Raw genomic sequence first — 18,598 nt, forward strand, 5'->3', positions numbered from 1 at the left:
ATCCTTTTAATATCCAAATTTCTGGGTTGAATTTTTAGTTAAAAATAAAGAAATTATCCTCTTGTAAGTCTTTTGTAACAAGGCATTAAGGCATTAAGTAAGGATTAAAGAGTTGTGTCTTTGCAATTGCAAGTCCTACAGCTTTTGTTAAACTCTTTTGTAAGAATTTCACTCTCGTCACTGTTTCTAGTATGAAAACTCATCAACTTACAACACTCTCCAACAATCACCAAGTTGTGCTTACGTACATGTGTAATATATAAGAAATAGTGCAAATGTAGTAATCTATCTCCAATAGTGTATAATTTGTATATATAACAAAATTTAGATCAAATTTTTGAAGTTAAATTGGTGATAGACTACATTGCTATATCACCGATAGTTATAAAAATGTTGGAACTTACTTTTAAATAACACCAAATTTAAACTTACTTTTGAATAACACCAAAACAACAATCCCTGGGGAATGGTGTACATTTGCTAGAACAATAAATTTTAGAAAGAATATTTACCAAACTTATGATAAGTGGAGAGAATCTCATTGATACTAGGAGAGTGATTAACTTGAGAGGAAATATTTTGGATTATTATGTTCAGCTTTTGTGTTGCTTTTCATTTGTAAGATTTGTCTTTTATATTTGTTTTGAACTCAAGGAAAATTGGACCCATCACTTCATAATTTTGAATACATCTCCTATTATCTCCAAAATTTACAATATCCAAAAAGGGTCCACATAGAAAAAGAAGAAGAAGAAGAAGAAGAAATAAACCAAAAAATATATATAAATTAATAATAATAACAGCAACCCAAAACATTCTGAAGAAGGCCTATAGAAAAAGTGGGTAAGAAATAAAATTCCCAAAAAAGAAAAGAAAAGAAAAGAAAAAATCTATGCCATTGTAAATCTGGTCATGGACAGTGTACATTTCTACCAGGACCTCCATAGTAAAAATAATTGCCCCAAAGCTTGTTTTTTCCTTGTCTTATATCATAACAATTTGGATGATCAGCCAATAAATGAAGATTTGAAACAGGAAGCAAGCTGTTGTCCCAATCAATTATTTGCAAATTTCTGAAATAAGAAGCTTTTCCATATCCTTCTTCAGCAAAATGGCCACTTCCCATTTGTGTTGATGTGTGGAAGCCCGTTGATCTTGTGTTTACTATTTCTCCTCCGAATTGGATCATGCTGGCATGGCTTCCCAAGTGACTGAACAAAAATGCTGGCCAGTACCCTACTAAAAGACCTTGCCCAATTTCCAGCCACCAGTTTCCATGCCGAGGATCCTGCATCGAGAATCAATCAGTAAGAACCTGACAAGGAATGGTGATAAGGGTAGAGAGACAACTTGTAAACTTAGATATTTTCGAAGTTACTAATCTAGATTATAACTACTAGTTGTTGTTTATGAGATTAGTTGAGATGTGCTTACGTTGATCTAAACCAAACCATGCCTATGGGTAGAAAAAGAAATGATGTTAAACTCGACTTTGGAATGGGGTTATTGATGGATTTAGGTGTTGTTTGAGGAACTGAGTTGAATTATGAAGTTTGGAGTTGGGGATTTTGTATTTGGGATGAATAGGTGTTTGGTCCGAAGTTAAAAAAACAGCAATAGTGAAGAACATTGAAATTTCTGGAGTTAAAGTTATTTAACATCGATTTAAGAAGCCGATGAGCCAAATACCCCAAGGCGGGATATTTGTCTCCTACTATGGAACCTAAAATGACTACTTGACAAATAAAATCTTGAAAATAATTTGTATATTTTGACTGAATAAAAAGCAAATAGTGGATTCCCATGTGGGTTCAACGGTTGGTTTGAGGAAAATTCTCCAAAGTTTTCACAAATTAATATAAACCTGAGAGAAAGTCAGTGTCAAACCATCATAAGGGGAACAGAAATCTTTGCTAAAGAAGAAAGAAATTAAATTATCTAAGAGTACTATCAATGGCAAAAGAAAATTTCTTGCTTTGGAATCGATTAAGGTCTAAAAAAGTGTTTCACTAATACTATCTTAATAGTCTGTTTAGATTGACAAGAGAAAAAAGTGTTTTCCTAAAGAAAACCATTTTACTTCAATGGTTCAACCCTTTCAAGTAAATTTTGAAAGTGTTTCAAACAAATCCTTCAATTTTTTTTCAAAATTAAAGACTTGAAAAGTTGAACCAAACACACCTAAATATTCAAAGGCCAACTTTAGCTTAACTCATTATTATTTTATGGATTTATCTTTCAACCAAAAGTTCAAATGACCCCAACCCCACAAATAGTTTTTAAATAAAGTTCACATCCAAAAAAGTAAATTGAAGTTTCACCATGTTTAATGTCAGAATCTCCTCCACATGAAAACAAGACATAAAGTTATTTTGAATTTACCCCATCTTTTCATTGGATATTGAAGAAAGCTCACCTTCCAAATCATTAAACCCACATCAAATTGTCTGCCATTGTAATAAGATCTTGGAGATATTGCAGCTCCTATGGCAATCTTGTTGTTAGTTTGAACAAAACCTGAACACAGTAAGTTGTAACACCCTGTTGCTTGGTATGCATCTGTCTGAAAAACACAAGAGATGGAGAAAGAAACAAAGTTCATAAACTAAACTTCTCTTTCCATTTTCCTTCAATCTTTGGAAAATTTACCGTAAAGTAAAACTTACTGTCCAATATGTGAAGAATCTAGGATAATTATCTCCATATAACTCAGGACTAACCTGAACAAATCATCGTAAACAAAATTCACAGAAATTTTCAGCACAAACAAACGGATGCAAAGTTTTTTGATAGGAAACAACGGATGCAAATTGAAAGAGGAAAAGAGAAAGAGAGAATAATAAAAACATGCCTGCCAACCAGCTTCAATGGTGTTCAAATCATTATTGAATGATCCTGAAATAACCCAAATTTGAGACAAGCTGAACTCATATTGATCACTCACATGAGGTGCCCAAACATTTATGTTCGCTTTTGCTCCATAGTATTGTTCTCCATTAACAAACACAACAGCATGCTATAAGAAATGGAAAGTAAAACTGTCAAAAAAATTGACCACAAACTTATAAATTTTCAAGCCCTTTCAGATTCCCTCAATTATTTGATATGTCCCAGAAGAAGAAAGGATGTAATTTGGTGTAATGTAGGTTCTTAGCCTATAATGGTGGAAATTTAGCTATCCTTTTCAATGGATGAACTACAGAGGTATTAAATCATTTGGAAAGGAAAACAAAATGACAAGACAGTTTTGTCTTGATTCCCAGATCAAACAACAAACAACCAAATCCATCTCACGGCATTAATTCTTAAACTAAATGAATTTGAAGAAGAACAAAATACTGACCTCATGGCCACTGCCTGTTGAATCCCTTCTGATAGATTTTAAAGGCTTTCTTCCAAATCTTTGAACAGAACTTGCTCTTAAAATGTCTTGTTCTGTTGTTCTTCTAATGGGAACAGTTCCTTCAGGACATGATTCACCAGTCTGCCGCCATAGCTGGAAGCTCTCAGCAACAGAATCAGCTGAGGAGTTGTAACCTCTTGGCCTCTCTGGTGGATCCTGAAAATTGAAATATAATTTCTGTCTCTTTCTCTCTCTCTGTTTCCAATAAAATAAAATTACAGATAAATCAAGTTACCAATGGCAATTGTCCTTTCAGCTTATGGTGATCAAAAGCAGGTTGAAGATGAGAAAGCACACAATCAATTAAATCTCCATCTGGGCTCTGTAAAAGAAGAAAAATTAGCAAACCCCAAATTCTCAAAGTTTCATAAAAGAAGAAAAAAACTTGCCTGAATTATCTTGATGGGGGGTTTATTGATGTTCTTTAAGTAGGCTTTAACGTTATTCAGTTTCTGGTACTCTAAGGCGGCGGGTTTGAAATTCTCCGCCGTAATGGGCGGCGCCGACAGAAGAAAAGAGGTCGAAGCGAGGAGAAATGAAGCAACAAAAGCCGCTAATAACATTGAGAGGAAGAAAGGGAAAGGAAAACAGCCAGATGAACGGAATGTTTTGGAGTGTCGTTTTGGTAGAAGAATACGTGCGTTTGTACGTATTGGGATTGTCGTATTAGGGCAAAAACAAAACAAAAAAAATCAACAGAGCTTCTTAACTTAACACTTAACTTCTTCTTCCTCTGCTTCGAACACTCTGCATGTCCTTACAAAACAGAACCAACCATTCTCTTCAAAAACAAAAACCCATAAATATTTCTACACAGTATCCGCCATTTTCAACATTCTATAATATATATAGCTTTTCTCCATTCGAAAAGCATCTCCGCTTCGTTAATGGCGATTTTCTGACAGATAGAGAAATTGGAGAACACCAAATATCTTTTAAATTTTTTTTCTTAAAAAAAAAAAGAAAAGGACCCAGATGGGCTGGGATTGTCTGAATGGGAATAGAAAACTGGTCAAAAGGCTCGAGAAACTAAAAAAGGAAATGGGTTGTTTTCTTTTTCTTTTTTACAAGGACTGAAAGAGAAAGAAGCAGAAATGGGCATTTGATTGGGGTTTGTGTGAAGAAGATGTATGACATGAAATTGAGGTGGGTTTTGGTTTGAATTTTTTATTAATGATTTTGCTTTCGAGAATTGTTTCTGGGTATGGAAGAAACAGAGGAGGAGAATCAATCAGACAAACTTGGGCTGAATCTTTTTTAATGTTCTGTTATTTCACCTGCAAAGCTGGTTCCTCTTCTGATGCAATTGCTTGCACTTCACTTCCTTTTCCTTTTCCAAAAGCAGCAGAATTTTCTCTTTCTTCACTACCACACAAATTCTGGCTGGTCTGCCCACATTCATTTTGAGAAACTTTGACATTTTCACCCTTTTACTCTTTTTTTTCTTTCCTCCCTTCTCACAACTCCTCGATAGATTTAGTATAAGTTTGGCTCAACATCTACATTTTACGGTATACTCTCTTCCAACTCTCTCTAAATCTAAGTATTACAGAGCTTCCTCAACAAAATTTCTATATCTAACCACGGTAAAAACAAACTAATTTCTTTATTCACAGTATACTCAATAAAAATATTTTGATGTATATACATTTTAAATTAAAAATTTGCATTATGTGACAAAAAAAATATTTTTAAAAAAAAGTCTATGATATCTACTTTTCTTGTATATTGTGAATGTAGAAAATATGACATGTAATTGATGATATTAGGCAGTATCGAAAGGTTATCATAAAACTATCAAATGGTTATTGGCTTTTAAATGTGCTATTTTTACAATTTATAAAACGTAGTGACATGGATCCTAACTTCAATTATAATTAAATTTAAAAATTGTTACTGTTTTAGTCTTTTAAGTTGTAGGTTTTGTTTTCACGTAAGAATACATCTATTGATTTGTGTTAGTTCAACAAGTGTAATGAGAAAAATTCAAATTAATCATGGTACATCAACTATGCTCGGGGTTAAATACTCAATCTGTAAAAATGGAAGTCATGTCGATACCACTAATCAATAACATGTGATGATTAAATATTCAATATCTGAAAATGAAAGTCAGGTTGACACCACTGAATCAATGTCATCTTGTAATTTCTTTTTCTTTTTCTTGTCTTGTTGCTTCTTTTTTTTCTCTTCTTCTTTACCTCTAGGTTTGTCTAGGAGTTTACATTTTTAATTAGTATAATGTTTACTCTGTCCTTTCAAATAGAAGTACCCACCTGGTCAAGTCAAAATTACTATATTTTTTTTATGTCTCCAAACTACACTACAAAATACATTCACTTTTTTTAATGCCAAGTTCCCCTTCCCTATTCTACCTCTTCTTTGAGCTTAGGGTCATTAATAACAAATTTTGTAAAATACAATTTTCAACCATATAAATTTTGGTTTGAACTTTAAATCATTTTTAAATATTATAGATATTAAATCGAAAATCTCTTAGATTGTTATAATCTATTGTATGTTAACTAAGTTATTATCATTCTTATAGTTCTCATTTCACATCCGACATTTATTATAAAAAAAAAAATCACCATTTGAAATTTGTCAACGATGATAATACAAAAAAAAAAAAAGACTTGAAAAGAAAGATTAGAATTGATTCTTTTGGTACAAATTTCTCTCAACGAAGCACTTGTGTCAATCATGTAAAAGTGGCCGACTCATATTCTTTCAATTCAATCTGAGTTGGGCTTTTAATTCGCAATATTTACAGCACATCCTTTGCAAAGTATATATTTACAGCACAATGGCACGTTTTCTATTTGCAGTTCACTCCCTTCTTCGTTGTCTTTCGTTTCTTCTACTTATTATTAATTTAAATAAAATAATTTTTAAAAATATAAAAAATTGACAAACTATTTACGCTATTTAAAGAAAATTTATTATATTTGATTTTTCTATCTATATTTTATCCATTTTCTTCGGTAAATCAACAAGTTTTGATTGAAAATTATTGTAAATAAATTTATCTCACTGTGTTAACTAAAATTTTAAATTAATAATTTTCAACTAGAGATATTTTAAAAATAGCAAAATAAATTAAAATATTTATCATCTACCATTGATAGCAGTATATAAGTATCTATCAAATGTTTGTGATCGATAGAATCTGAAATTTTGTTATAATTTATAAATATTTTGTCAAATTTTTTATTTTTGACAATTTCTCTTTAAATTATAGTGTTTCTTACCGTACTAATTTACACTTTTCTTCAAAATATGTTCAACAAATATAATGAGAAACTTATAATGAAGGGTTAAATTAATACAACTACAAAAAAAAAAAAAACGAGTTTAAACTGTTTCGATTAATAATCGAGTATTTAAATTGATACAACATTTAAAATCGAGGGATATTAATTGATTTTTGTTTCTTTTTTTAAACTTTCTCGTATTTTTTTTAACGTTAAATTATTATAATTTGAAGCTCATTTAATTTTAGTGTTTTCATCTTTAACGTCTAGTTTTCGTCCATGTATTTTAAACAAATTTTAAATGGAAGTTAATTTTTGAAAGAAAGAAAAAATCAATAATTTGAACTTTTAAGTAGGGAATAGAGATCATATTTTCAAAAGGGAAAGAAAAAAAGTGTTCAAAGAAAGTAAGAGTGTGATTTATGAGTTATGGGCTTAGGAAAGTAAAAATATTGAACACTCAATTATTTGACAGCTCATTTATTTGAAGATCTATTTTGCCAACAAATAAAGAAGAAAAAAGGTACTGAGGCAGTCAGAAACTTGTCCACAACTTACAACGCCAAAGAAAATTTTTATTTGTAGTATGAAAAAAATAAGAAATATTGTCGAAAATATAATATATTATAAAATATTTACGGAACGTAACAAAATAAATATATTTATTTTAAATAAAAATTACATCCGATAACAAAAACATTTTAAAAAAATAATCAGTAACACATATTTTTTGCATATTACAAATATGATTAGTAATTAGTAATATCAAACTGTTCTCATGCGATTGTCGGAGGCTTAATTATCATAAAGATATTAAAAGATTATCGCTTTTAAATTTGCTACTTTTACAACTTATGAAATGTAGTGACATTTATTTTATTGTTATAAAACATTTTACTATTTTTGCAATAATCCTTTTTTTGAAATAGAAAAAGTTACTTCCAAATCAAAATAATATAATTTTAGATCTACATATTTGTGTTAGGACACAATTAAATTCATTCTATAAACGGTGAAATCTCTCTTTGTTTTACGTAGAATATGAACGATCTATTTGTTTAAAATTATAAATTTGTTAGTATATATATTGTTTTGTTTTGGAAAACAAGTTCAATTTTCTCTACATTATAATTTATTCTCCAAACCAAATAATGAAAGGATACAACACCTTTTGATTGAATAACTATCAAATCAAGTCAACTAATATGTTTTTAGGAACATAGGTTTGATTTTTGTATTCTCTTAAAAAGAATAAATTAAAGGTGGGGGGTAAAGCCAATGGGTAATGGAATTTTATTTTATCACTTCTAAGAGTGATGAAATTTAATTAGAAAAATACTTTTTAGGAGAATAATAGGTGTGTTTGATATTTTCTAGTCATTGAATTTTTAAAAATAAATTTAAAATTATGTATCTCAAATAACTTTATATTATTATTTTAAATTAAAAAAACAACTTATAAAAATCATATCATCTCCAACATTATTTTTTCAAATTTAAATATATGATAATTATTTTTAAATATATGATAAGTCTATTTTTATAAAAAATAATTATTAAAAATAATAAAACTGTTTCAGATATTTACAAAATATAATATTCTCTATCAACGACACACTGATAAAAGTCTGCTAACGTCTATTAAATCCATTGATAGAAGTAGATATCTATCATTAATATGATTTAAAAATTTGCTATATTTTATAAATATTTTAATACATTACATTATATTTGAAAATGTCTCCTTTTACAAACATAAAATATACACCGTTGAACTTTTGATTCGGAGACGAAACACATATATTCATCAAAATTTAGAAACATAAAAGAGAATAAAGTAATTTTGGGTGTTTAGTTTTAGTCCTTTAGATAGAAAGAATTTGCAATGGTCGATATTTAGCAGCAAAAAGGCAATTACATATCTTTGATTTTGACTTGTGAATGCTACCATTTCTTTAGTTGCTCACAATTATTAAAAGGAAAAAAAAACGTGTGGACCAATAGGGCCAACTAATAAATTTTGTACTCTTTGGACAACATTTTTACAAACTTTGTTTCCAAATTTGAGGAAAATTATACCCTACAACTACTGCTCTTCTCATCAATGGACAATTTCTAATAAAATTTGGATCGAAAAATCGAAATGAATCGAAAAGATGTTAACAAAATTTATTATTTGGAGAAACAGATGCCAAGAAGTATGTTTTGAATATTTGGTTAAGGGATGATTTGATTTTGGTTAAGAAAAAGAGTACAAGGTGTATTATTTAGACTGATTTTCAAAGTCGGTCTAAAATGTGTTTTAAATAACTCAAAATTATTTTAATATTTAAAATTTCACTTTTAAATACATTTCTCATTTCATTTTGGTTGGTTTTAATGGATTTAAAATATGTTTTTAGGTTGATTTTGAGAACGAAAAAAGTAATTTTCACAATCTCTTCCAAACACACCTAAAGAGAGAAAAAATAAACAATATATTGTTCATACCTAAAGAGAAAAACAGCCGACACTGGAATATGAAGAGTCGAGAGACAATTTGATACCTTAAAAATAACCTCTTCCATGAAAAGGAGTGAATTAGTTTCGTCGATTAATCTAGATGAAAACAAGGCTTGTTTATAAGTGAAGTATTCAATAATATCATTTAAATAAAACAAACTACTCAAAAGAGTACTACAGATCTAGCATTATGTTATACATATAAACTACTATTAAAAAATAAAATTCATCGTGTAATTTTTTTTACAGTCATACAAAACTCTCTTTATCGATCTAATTACAAAAAAAAAAAACAATTGTTGGTATCTTTTTATAAATAAAAACAACAAGTACATGCATGCATGTTGATTGTATTTACTTTTATAATAAACAATAAAATATACTCAAATCATGCATTTTGATAGTTAATACATAGTGCTAGTTAGCTACGGTCGTTTTGACTAGTTTTAGTTAAATTGGGATAACCATATTAACCGTTTACATTCAAACTAATCCAAAACGGATATTAAAGACGGAAACATATTGATAATAATTCAACAAATTCCCAAGACAAAGACAAATTATAATCATATAATATCGCTTTCAATCAATTAGTTACTAACACTAGTCATAACTTCCAAAATTCCACTAAACAAAGAGAAATAAACAAAACCACCAACAACTTTAATTTTCAATACACATGGATTTCAACTGAATAAACTAAGTACAAGTTTTTTCTTTTTTTATAAATTAGGTGAAAGGTTCAAACCAACATTGTCTAACGTCAGTTTAGTTAAGTTTTTGTTAATGTCTAATTAAAAACGATACGTAAGAGTAAGTTTGATAATTGATTTGTTTTTCTAGCAAAAAAAATTATATGTTTAAATCAAATCTGTTAATTAACGAGAGATTACATGTTTGAGAGTGACTTTGAGATGATTAAAACTAATATTTTTATATTAAAAATTATATCAAAATACATTTTTAATTATTCAAATTTAATTTAATATTTAGTTTATACCTCTGAATGCAATTTTCATATTACCGAAAATCGTTATTGAAAAAGTAAAAAACGTGTGTTTAGATTGTTTTAAAAATGATAAAAAGTGATATTATCATTTGAGTGTAAATTAGTATAATGGGTTGTTTCTATATACCTAATATTTTAGTATTAAAATAAATATTTTCTAACTGCAGTTGTAGAATTTAAACTCAATAATATGACATTGACAATGTTGTCCATAAGATTACCTTTTTTTATTTTCTTAACTTTAAACAACAATAATAAAAAACCAAATTCCCTACGCTAAATCGTAAAAAATGACTCAATACAACCAAATTTATTACACTTGATTTTATGATAAAATATAAATAATTTTACAACTATACCATTTTTTGTAATTTCCATGTTTGCTATTCAAGTTAAGACAATCATTTATTGGGTCAAATTTTTGGGAAAAGCTAGCCCATTAATCGGCCCATTTCACACTTTTTGTGAGGAAGTTTCCAATATAATAATTAGATTTAAAGTATTAATATACGGAACAATATTTTAAAGAAATTATAAATATAGTAAGTTTGTTAAAATCTATCTGTTACTAGAGTTTATTGTATATAGTTCATAAAAATTTATTATGAATAGAAGAATGTGTTGCAAAACTTTTATATATTTATAGTTTTTTTTTTAAATGTTGCTATTATTACATTTATCTATCTTTTATAGATCATAAAAGTTTGTCATCGATAGAAGTATAGTTTTGTAAGGCTTTTTTATATTTGTAATATTTTTAAAATGTTGCCATACAGAACTCTCTTTATCGATCATAACATTTATCTACCTCTAAAACTGTCTTTCATCACAATTATTCGAATGATTAAAAATATAGACATTTTTATAATAACAAAATAAATTAAAATATTTACTAGCTATTTTTTTTATATAATTGATCATTAGTGATATCCTTCTATCCTTGGCTATCAATACCATTGAATATTTGTTATTGATATAATATGAAATTTTGCTATAGTTTTAAAATATTTTGTTAAATTTGTTATTTTTAAAAAATCTCCTTAAAAATATATAGTAACTAAATTTAATATTGAGATATATAATAATAGTTTAAAAAACATGCAAACATAACAAAGTTTGTCCGAGTCTATCAACAATAGAAGTCTATGAATGATATCGCTCATTGTACCGTGTCTTCTAATAAACCTTACTATATTCACCTTTTTTCAAAAAAATATTACTCTAAATTATTATCTTTAAAATTGCTATCATAAGTAATTATGGATGATATTTTATTATTGTTTAATTATTAAATATTAATTATTTTTTAAGTGAATTATTATCTCTTTGTTTGCCGCTAGTCTTTCATCTCTATTTCAACACTTCATCTTCTATCCTGCTTTCAAAAATGGCGGTACGTCTAAGCCTCACTCTACGCCACCCGCTTCTTCCCACCAGTTATCCAATTCCAGTCAGAGCTACTCAATTCCGCAGATTCGCAGTTCAGAATTGCGTCTCCGATTCCGATGACTCTCGCAAGGTACTAACCTTTCACTCATTATCTTCCATTTTTACTTCGCGTTTTTGGTTCACATTGCCTTCCGAGAGATATACATATTTTCCATGATAATTCGATGTTGGACTGTTGTTATGCTTCGATTCAAATTACGCCCTCAAACTTCTTTATGTTTATGTGTCTGTGATTTGTCTGTGTTTACTTTCTGTCAATCGAGCAATATGTGGCCATTATTGTGTTACGGGCAGTTATTTGAAGATTGGGCAGCAACTTTACATCTGGTTGATCGTGTTGTCTATGCAATGTTGTAGTGTTGTGTGTTTGGATTCAAATTATGGCCTCAAACTTCTTTATGTTTATGTATCTGTGATTTGTTTGTGTTTAATTTCTGTCAATCGAGCAATATGTGGCCATTATTGTGTAACAGGAAGGTATTTGAAGGTTGAGCAGCAGGTTTACTTCTGGTTGACCGTGTTGCTTATCTGTATAAATTTATATGATGATACACTGGATAGTTTATGGTTTGTGTTTTGAAGTGATGCAGCTTGTCTTGGAAGTGAAGGAGAAACTCGAAAGAGAATATTCTAGTCTTCCTCTTGGTCGGAATGGAAGGGACGACGAAGAGATGATCCTCTGGTTTCTGAAGGACCGAAAGTTTTCTGTTGAAGACACGGTTGCAAAATTAACAAGAGCTATTGTATATACTTGGAACCACCCCTCTTTTTTTATTTTATAAACATTACATCTCTTGTTCAATTGGCATCACGAAAACTGAATTTTCTGTAATAGTTATTTTTGAAATGAGATCAAGATCAAAGTTTTACACGGATTTTATTAAAATTTTAGTTAATGAGATATGATAATGTCATATCATAGCAATTTGTTAAAATAATTATATGCTTTTCATTTTCCCTTCTATCTCAAAAAGAACTGGCGTCGGGAATTTGGAGTAGATGAATTGTCTGAAGATAAAGTAAAAGAAATGGCTGAAACTGGGAAGGCATTCATCCATGATTTTCTTGATGTCAACGACCGGCCAGTACTCCTTGTCGTGGCTTCCAAGCATTTACCTGCAGTAAGTTTCGTGGTTACCTATTGGTATTTAAAACTTTTCTTGGTTTGAAGTTTGAGTCAATTACCCAATGCTGTCATTATCATGGGTCATTTTTAGTACTACTGTCTTCCTTTGTAATTGAAGAAGTACTCCTTTGTTATCATAACTTGATAGCTTATGCGCTGTAATTTATAACTGTCCATGAATTGATAATGCCCCTACTCCTCCCTCCTCCATGAATGGTGAAGTTTGACCTTATGACGTGCAATATGACTTATGTCCATCCTCAATGGCACTTTTATTTGTTTATAGCTATTTTTATAGTAAAACTATGTTTTCGTCTATATCTTAATTGAATTTACTCTCTTAAGATGAATTTTGACTTTGCTAATAACTCGACTGCAGATCCATGATCCTGTTGAGGATGAGAAATTGTGTGTGTTCTATGTAGAGAAGGCACTGAGCAAGCTTCCACCTGGAAAAGAAGAAATACTTGGAATAGTTGATCTTCGAGGTTTTCGTACTGAGAATGCAGATCTTCGGTTCTTGACATTTTTGGTAATTTTACAAGCTGAAGTTATCATTTTCCATATATAATAGGAACTCAGAAATAGTATTTGTAAGTTTTTGCTGCGATTCATTTGCTAACCACCTGGCACAAGTAGTATTATTGAAAGTAGAGACGAAGAACAAACACAAGTTTTATGTGAAAACCTTAGTTTAGGGAGAAAAACCATGGTGCAAATCTTTCTTATTATTTTCTTATAAAACTAAGGGGAGCATTAATTTATAGGCGATAGAAACCTAATTAATATAATGAAAGATAATTCAGACAACATAAAAAACTAAAAAACTTTGGGCTTTCAACATACAACAAGTCTACTAATTCTAACTAGCAGAACTATATGATCTGTACACATTTTACATTTTTTAGTCAAAAGTTTTCTGCTCACTTTTCTAGGAACAGGAAGCAGCCATTTGTATAATAGTTGTCTAGGCCAATCATTGATTTCAAGCATGAAAATTATATTGCATTTTTCTTTTCCACAAAAAAACCACTTAATATATTTATTAGTATGCTAGGCTTGCAGCTGCAAGGATGCTTCATTTAATAGCTAGCACTATAGCTCAATTCTTAGTGTGAAAAATGGGATTGAGCGGGTAGAGCAGTCCTTTGGCATATTTGATTGGAAAGGAATCTTCGTACTTTTGAAGATGAGTCTTCTTGTTTTGAGATTTTTTGTAGAAATGTGCAGCACACTGCTTTTTGATGGTGCTATAACTTATAAGCACTGGAAACTTGTTTGTAACTATAGCTCACAGAAAAACTCTTCTTTAGTTTTTTTTCGTTGGTTGGATATCCTCTTCCCCCAGCCCTTAGATGATTTTCTTCTTCTATTTGGAATATGCTTATGTTTCTTGTCAAAGAAAAAAAGAAAAGAAAGAAAAATGGGATATTCTTCCCAACTTCTCCTTTCTCTCTCCTGAGGGCTCTATGTTTCCTGATTCTGGTGGGTTAGGGGGTTGTATGGGGTCAAGATTTTTGCGTTTTGATCGCTACTTTGTCATTTATTCTTTGTTTTTGTCTGATCTCTATATGCTCTTTTTCCTGGCAGTTTGATGTGTTCTACTTCTACTATCCAAAACGGCTAGGTCAAGTCCTCTTTGTAGAAGCTCCATCTGTGTTCAGACCACTATGGCAACTTACCAAGCCATTACTAAAATCGTATTCCTCTCTGGTATGCACACTTCCATTCCTTAATTTTGGTTATTCATCTAAAAATAACTCAATCACATAAAAACTTGGCCTATTAAGTTTTATTAAGCTGTTTGGAACTGTTGTTTGTCTTCAAGCCCTATCCTACATCCTTATAGTTTGCTCGGAGTATTTTGATAGTTTTTGTAATTTTTTTTCATTTTTGAAGGTGAGATTTTGTTCCGTAGATACAATAAAAAAGGAATACTTTACTGAAGCTACACTGCCCGCCATCTTTAAAGACTGAGGAATTAATGTTGTCACTCTCAGCAAACAGGTCCAAATTAGGTTGTATTAAGACAAGCGAGTACTGAAAAGATTATAAAATTCCACCTGTTCATATTTTGGGAAATAAAAAAGAAGATTCTTTCAAGTACATTTGATATTCACTTTGCTAATTGTGAGGCTACATTTCTTCAGAGGTGAAGGTCCGTTAACGCTAATAAGCCCATGGAACTTGTAAGTTTCTGAGTTCAGTCACATTTCTTCATGATTTTCAGAAAGCTGACTGAAAATTGAAATGTATGTTGATATCTAAGTTGAATTAGAGCTGGAGTCTTCATTTTTTATGTTTGTATTTATTTGGTTAAATTTCAATTTGGCCCCTAGGGTTTCAAGAAAGTTAGAATTTGGTTCTTATAACTATAAAAGTTGGAACTTATCCCATATGGTTTGATAAAATCTTCGTGACTAGTCCCTACCCTAGGGACTATTTATGTGGATTTTACATAACTATAAGGACTAAATTCTAATTCTAAATCATAAGAACTAAATTCTAAACTTTTTTTTCAAACAATAGCACCAAGTTTACAATTAACCTATTTATTTTTATTTATTGACAACAGGAATTCTGCATAATCAGGTCCACTGTTGGGTCTTTCTACAATATGACGCGGACGCTCTGATGGAGAAAATATTTCATAGCAATGAAAAAGTGTAGAATTCAATTTTCCCTCTCAAATTCTATGTTTTGATTTGATACACAATGAGGAATCCAGAGATTTTCAAGTATTCAAACGTGGACTGTGGAGGTAAGTGATTCTATCTAAAAGAAGTTCAAAACTTCAAACACACGAATATTTATTCTTGTTTCATTTTAAATTATCACGAAGTGTTTTTTCTTTCTTTCAATGTGTTCTAAATTTACAAAAACATACCATATTGCATAAATTCCTCAAATTATAACCTCGCAATTGTGCAAGGCTTCCTTTCTTGTTAGGAATAGAGCCTTTTAGTTGTAATTAAGAACAAAGTCAGAAGTGTCTTTATTATCTTAAATCTGGGGCCCTACTCATAAAAATGACTAACCGTTGTGGCCAATTTCCAAAAATACATATAGTACATAAGAATATTAGAGTTAACTTAGCGTTTGTTGTCTGTACACTTTTAAGAAGATTTTGGGTTCTTCAAGTTTAGTCTACAGACATCGATATATGGAGTATGGAGTGTCTATTACTTCTAACACTCGCCTTTTATGTTATGTGGAGGTACTTGTGAATGTCTTAAAAGACAGATTTGAATCTCCATCTTATTAAGCTCTATAAAAAAATCAACAGATAGTGGGAATTGCCACAAATTGTCATATTTGACATCTCTTCCACTTGAGTCAATTGGTACTAAGATTAAGATTTATCATCATCTTCCTTTTTCAATTTGTTTATTGTCAGTGAGTGTGAAGTTGAGTCTCAAATAAATACAAATTTTTAGCAATTAAAAGTCATCTATTCAGGACATCCATCCAAACCAAAAACATCAAATAGTGAGAAAACTACAATATGAAAATAGACTCCCCAGCTTCAGCATTGCTTGTTTTTTAGATAAACCCTATACAATATTTAAGGTAAAATAGAGCAAAATTTTAACAAAAACAATTAATATGAACAAAAAAATACAATATAACTGTGAGATGGAAGTTCATGTACTTTCTGGGTAATCCTTAGAATGATTTCTTTATATTTTGCTCGTTTTGCTTTTGTTTCTTGCACTCATTCTGTCGTTTTTGTTATTTTGATTTATTGCTCTTATACACCTTGGGTCAATATTTGTTTTTCAAACTCACTAATTTAAGTGCATGTACCCACCTTTGTAGTAAAGAAAAGTTGTCTAGCGTAGCTCAACCAATTTACGAATGTTCGACTAAAAGGTATATGGTTCGAACTTTCCTTACTCATATTTTACTTAAAAAAGCAAAAGGTTAAATTACATAGCTCATCCCTAATTCCCGTGATTTGAAAAAAGTTAGAATTTAGTCTGAATGATTATATAAATTCGAATTTAGTCCTTCGGATTTGAAACCTCTTTACAGATTTGAAATCTTTAATCCATCCAACGGTTTTCTACTTCAATTTCGTTACCAGCGTGGCCATAAAACATGGACAAGGACGTTGAACAATTTCTGTTATATTACTTCCTACTTTTGTAGAACAAATCACGGGTTGTTGGTGATTTTTTCTCTAAATTAACATGATTTTATATTGTTATTACAAGTGTCGGTCTAAATTCTTAAATTATAGGAAGGTTATATAGCAAGCAAATAATAAGTTTATAGGTATATAGGTTGAATTTGCATATTTGTCTTGGAGGATTTCTCAAAATGGTTGTGCATATAGTAATCAGACTCAAAATATTTGTCAATGTAGCATAATTTAAAAGAACTTGTAGTTATATAACAAAATTTAGACCGTTTTTGAAAAGTGTCGTTAAGGTATAAATTTTCATTTCTATTTAAGGTATAAATTAATACTCAATTTTCATTTCTATTTAAGGTATAAATTAATACTCAACCAAGATCCTAATAAAATTTTAAATATCCAAAGAAGTTGTGAAGGTAAACTTATTTTGAATTAATTTGGTGTGTTTGATCTTTTCTGAAATGAGTTTGCTTGTTTTGTAAGTTTACAGGTTAATATCTGCTCACAATTTTTCTTATTCAAATTTGAGAAACATAAATAAACATATAGCCTTTTTCAACCCTATACTCTGTAGATATATGTTTTCTTAGTCAAACATTACTGTATTGATTACATTCATACCACTTCAATTCATATTTCACCACTGTCACTTATTATATTTGGTGGACCCAAGTTCCCTCAAATATTAATGAGATCATTAAATTTTAATATTCAATTTTTCACAATACAATAGTATTGCATTATTAACGACTAAATGTAGAGATTTGGAGATTATACTCTTAGTTGAAAATTATATGGTAAAACATCCTAATCTATTCGAGATAGATCATAGTGAACTATTATATATGTTTGTTATGATATAAATAGACACTGTATATTGCTATCACAGTTCATTGTAAATAGTCATTCCATGTTGAGCACTTTATACAATTAGCCGTGTTCCCTTGTGCCATTTTGTCCATTTATTATTCTAACATCACCTTAATGAGCATCTATACTTGAAGAGTTGTGCCCAATATTAAAAGGACACAAATTGACTTCTAAACTTAAATAGTACCTTTTTTTTATACCCGAACTATCTATACATAAATGTATGCATCGATTCAATATGTGAAAGCACCGATACCCAATAAATGTGTCTTGTAACACACGTTGACATCCTCATGTAGATTCGCGTTTCAAACATTGATAGGTAAAGTGTAGACACTTACTAAAAACGTAGAGAGTTATATTCTTATACTATTAATGAGGCAATGAGATTTAAACTTACAAACACTCTTTGTTGATAAATATCCAATACTATCTTACCGATAAAACTATTCTCATCAATTAATAAATATTGCTATGTAATCACTCTCAAAGTCGAATGTTTGATGGATAATCCATAAATTATCATACATGCTTAAATTGACCGCCAAAAACCACCTAATAACCTATTTTAGAAAAGTAATTTAACCTAAGTTATCATATTAAGAAAAATGCTAATCCCACAAGTATGTATGTTAAAAAAACGATTTTAATCAAAATAGGGAAATTAGTTGTTAAATCATGATGATCATTCAAAAGTAAACAAATAAATAAAAAAAAAAAGATTATAACATAGTAACGTTAACTTTATCCGAAAGAAAACTGTGGAATTACCGAAATTGAAGGCTAATTTTTTACAAAGTTTTAAGTTTATCTTCTCATATTCTTATGAATTGAAAAAGATAAA

The 18,598-nt window shown here is 29.8% G+C and overlaps 2 protein-coding genes across 7 annotated transcripts; one reads left to right on the plus strand and one right to left on the minus strand.

Moving 5' to 3' along the window:
- Positions 1 to 756: 756 nt before the first annotated feature.
- On the minus strand, positions 757 to 5,972 carry LOC101206125. The gene is made up of 8 exons (XM_031880982.1): positions 5,964 to 5,972; positions 4,681 to 4,830; positions 3,639 to 3,725; positions 3,344 to 3,559; positions 2,852 to 3,016; positions 2,667 to 2,720; positions 2,417 to 2,563; positions 757 to 1,288 (listed from the first exon to the last, which is right to left on the minus strand). The coding sequence occupies exons 1-8, from the start codon at positions 5,970 to 5,972 to the stop codon at positions 911 to 913; spliced, it is 1,206 nt and encodes a 401-aa protein (XP_031736842.1). The 3' UTR covers positions 757 to 910.
- A 5,542-nt stretch (positions 5,973 to 11,514) lies between these two features.
- On the plus strand, positions 11,515 to 15,751 carry LOC101207326 (CRAL-TRIO domain-containing protein C3H8.02). 6 transcript variants are annotated; one of them, XM_031881989.1, is made up of 8 exons: positions 11,515 to 11,687; positions 12,208 to 12,360; positions 12,592 to 12,738; positions 13,123 to 13,275; positions 14,334 to 14,456; positions 14,643 to 14,761; positions 14,894 to 14,995; positions 15,319 to 15,751. In XM_031881989.1, the coding sequence occupies exons 1-6, from the start codon at positions 11,556 to 11,558 to the stop codon at positions 14,718 to 14,720; spliced, it is 786 nt and encodes a 261-aa protein (XP_031737849.1). In that variant the 5' UTR covers positions 11,515 to 11,555; the 3' UTR covers positions 14,721 to 14,761; positions 14,894 to 14,995; positions 15,319 to 15,751. The 6 variants fall into 6 exon arrangements, with proteins under 6 accessions (XP_031737849.1, XP_011655974.1, XP_031737856.1 ...); XM_011657672.2 differs by having other exon boundaries at positions 14,894 to 14,932; XM_031881996.1 differs by having other exon boundaries at positions 14,643 to 14,750.
- The last annotated feature ends 2,847 nt before the right edge of the window (positions 15,752 to 18,598 follow it).

Source organism: Cucumis sativus, chromosome 1 (genome assembly GCF_000004075.3).
Source record: "Cucumis sativus cultivar 9930 chromosome 1, Cucumber_9930_V3, whole genome shotgun sequence".
Taxonomy (NCBI): domain Eukaryota; kingdom Viridiplantae; phylum Streptophyta; class Magnoliopsida; order Cucurbitales; family Cucurbitaceae; genus Cucumis; species Cucumis sativus.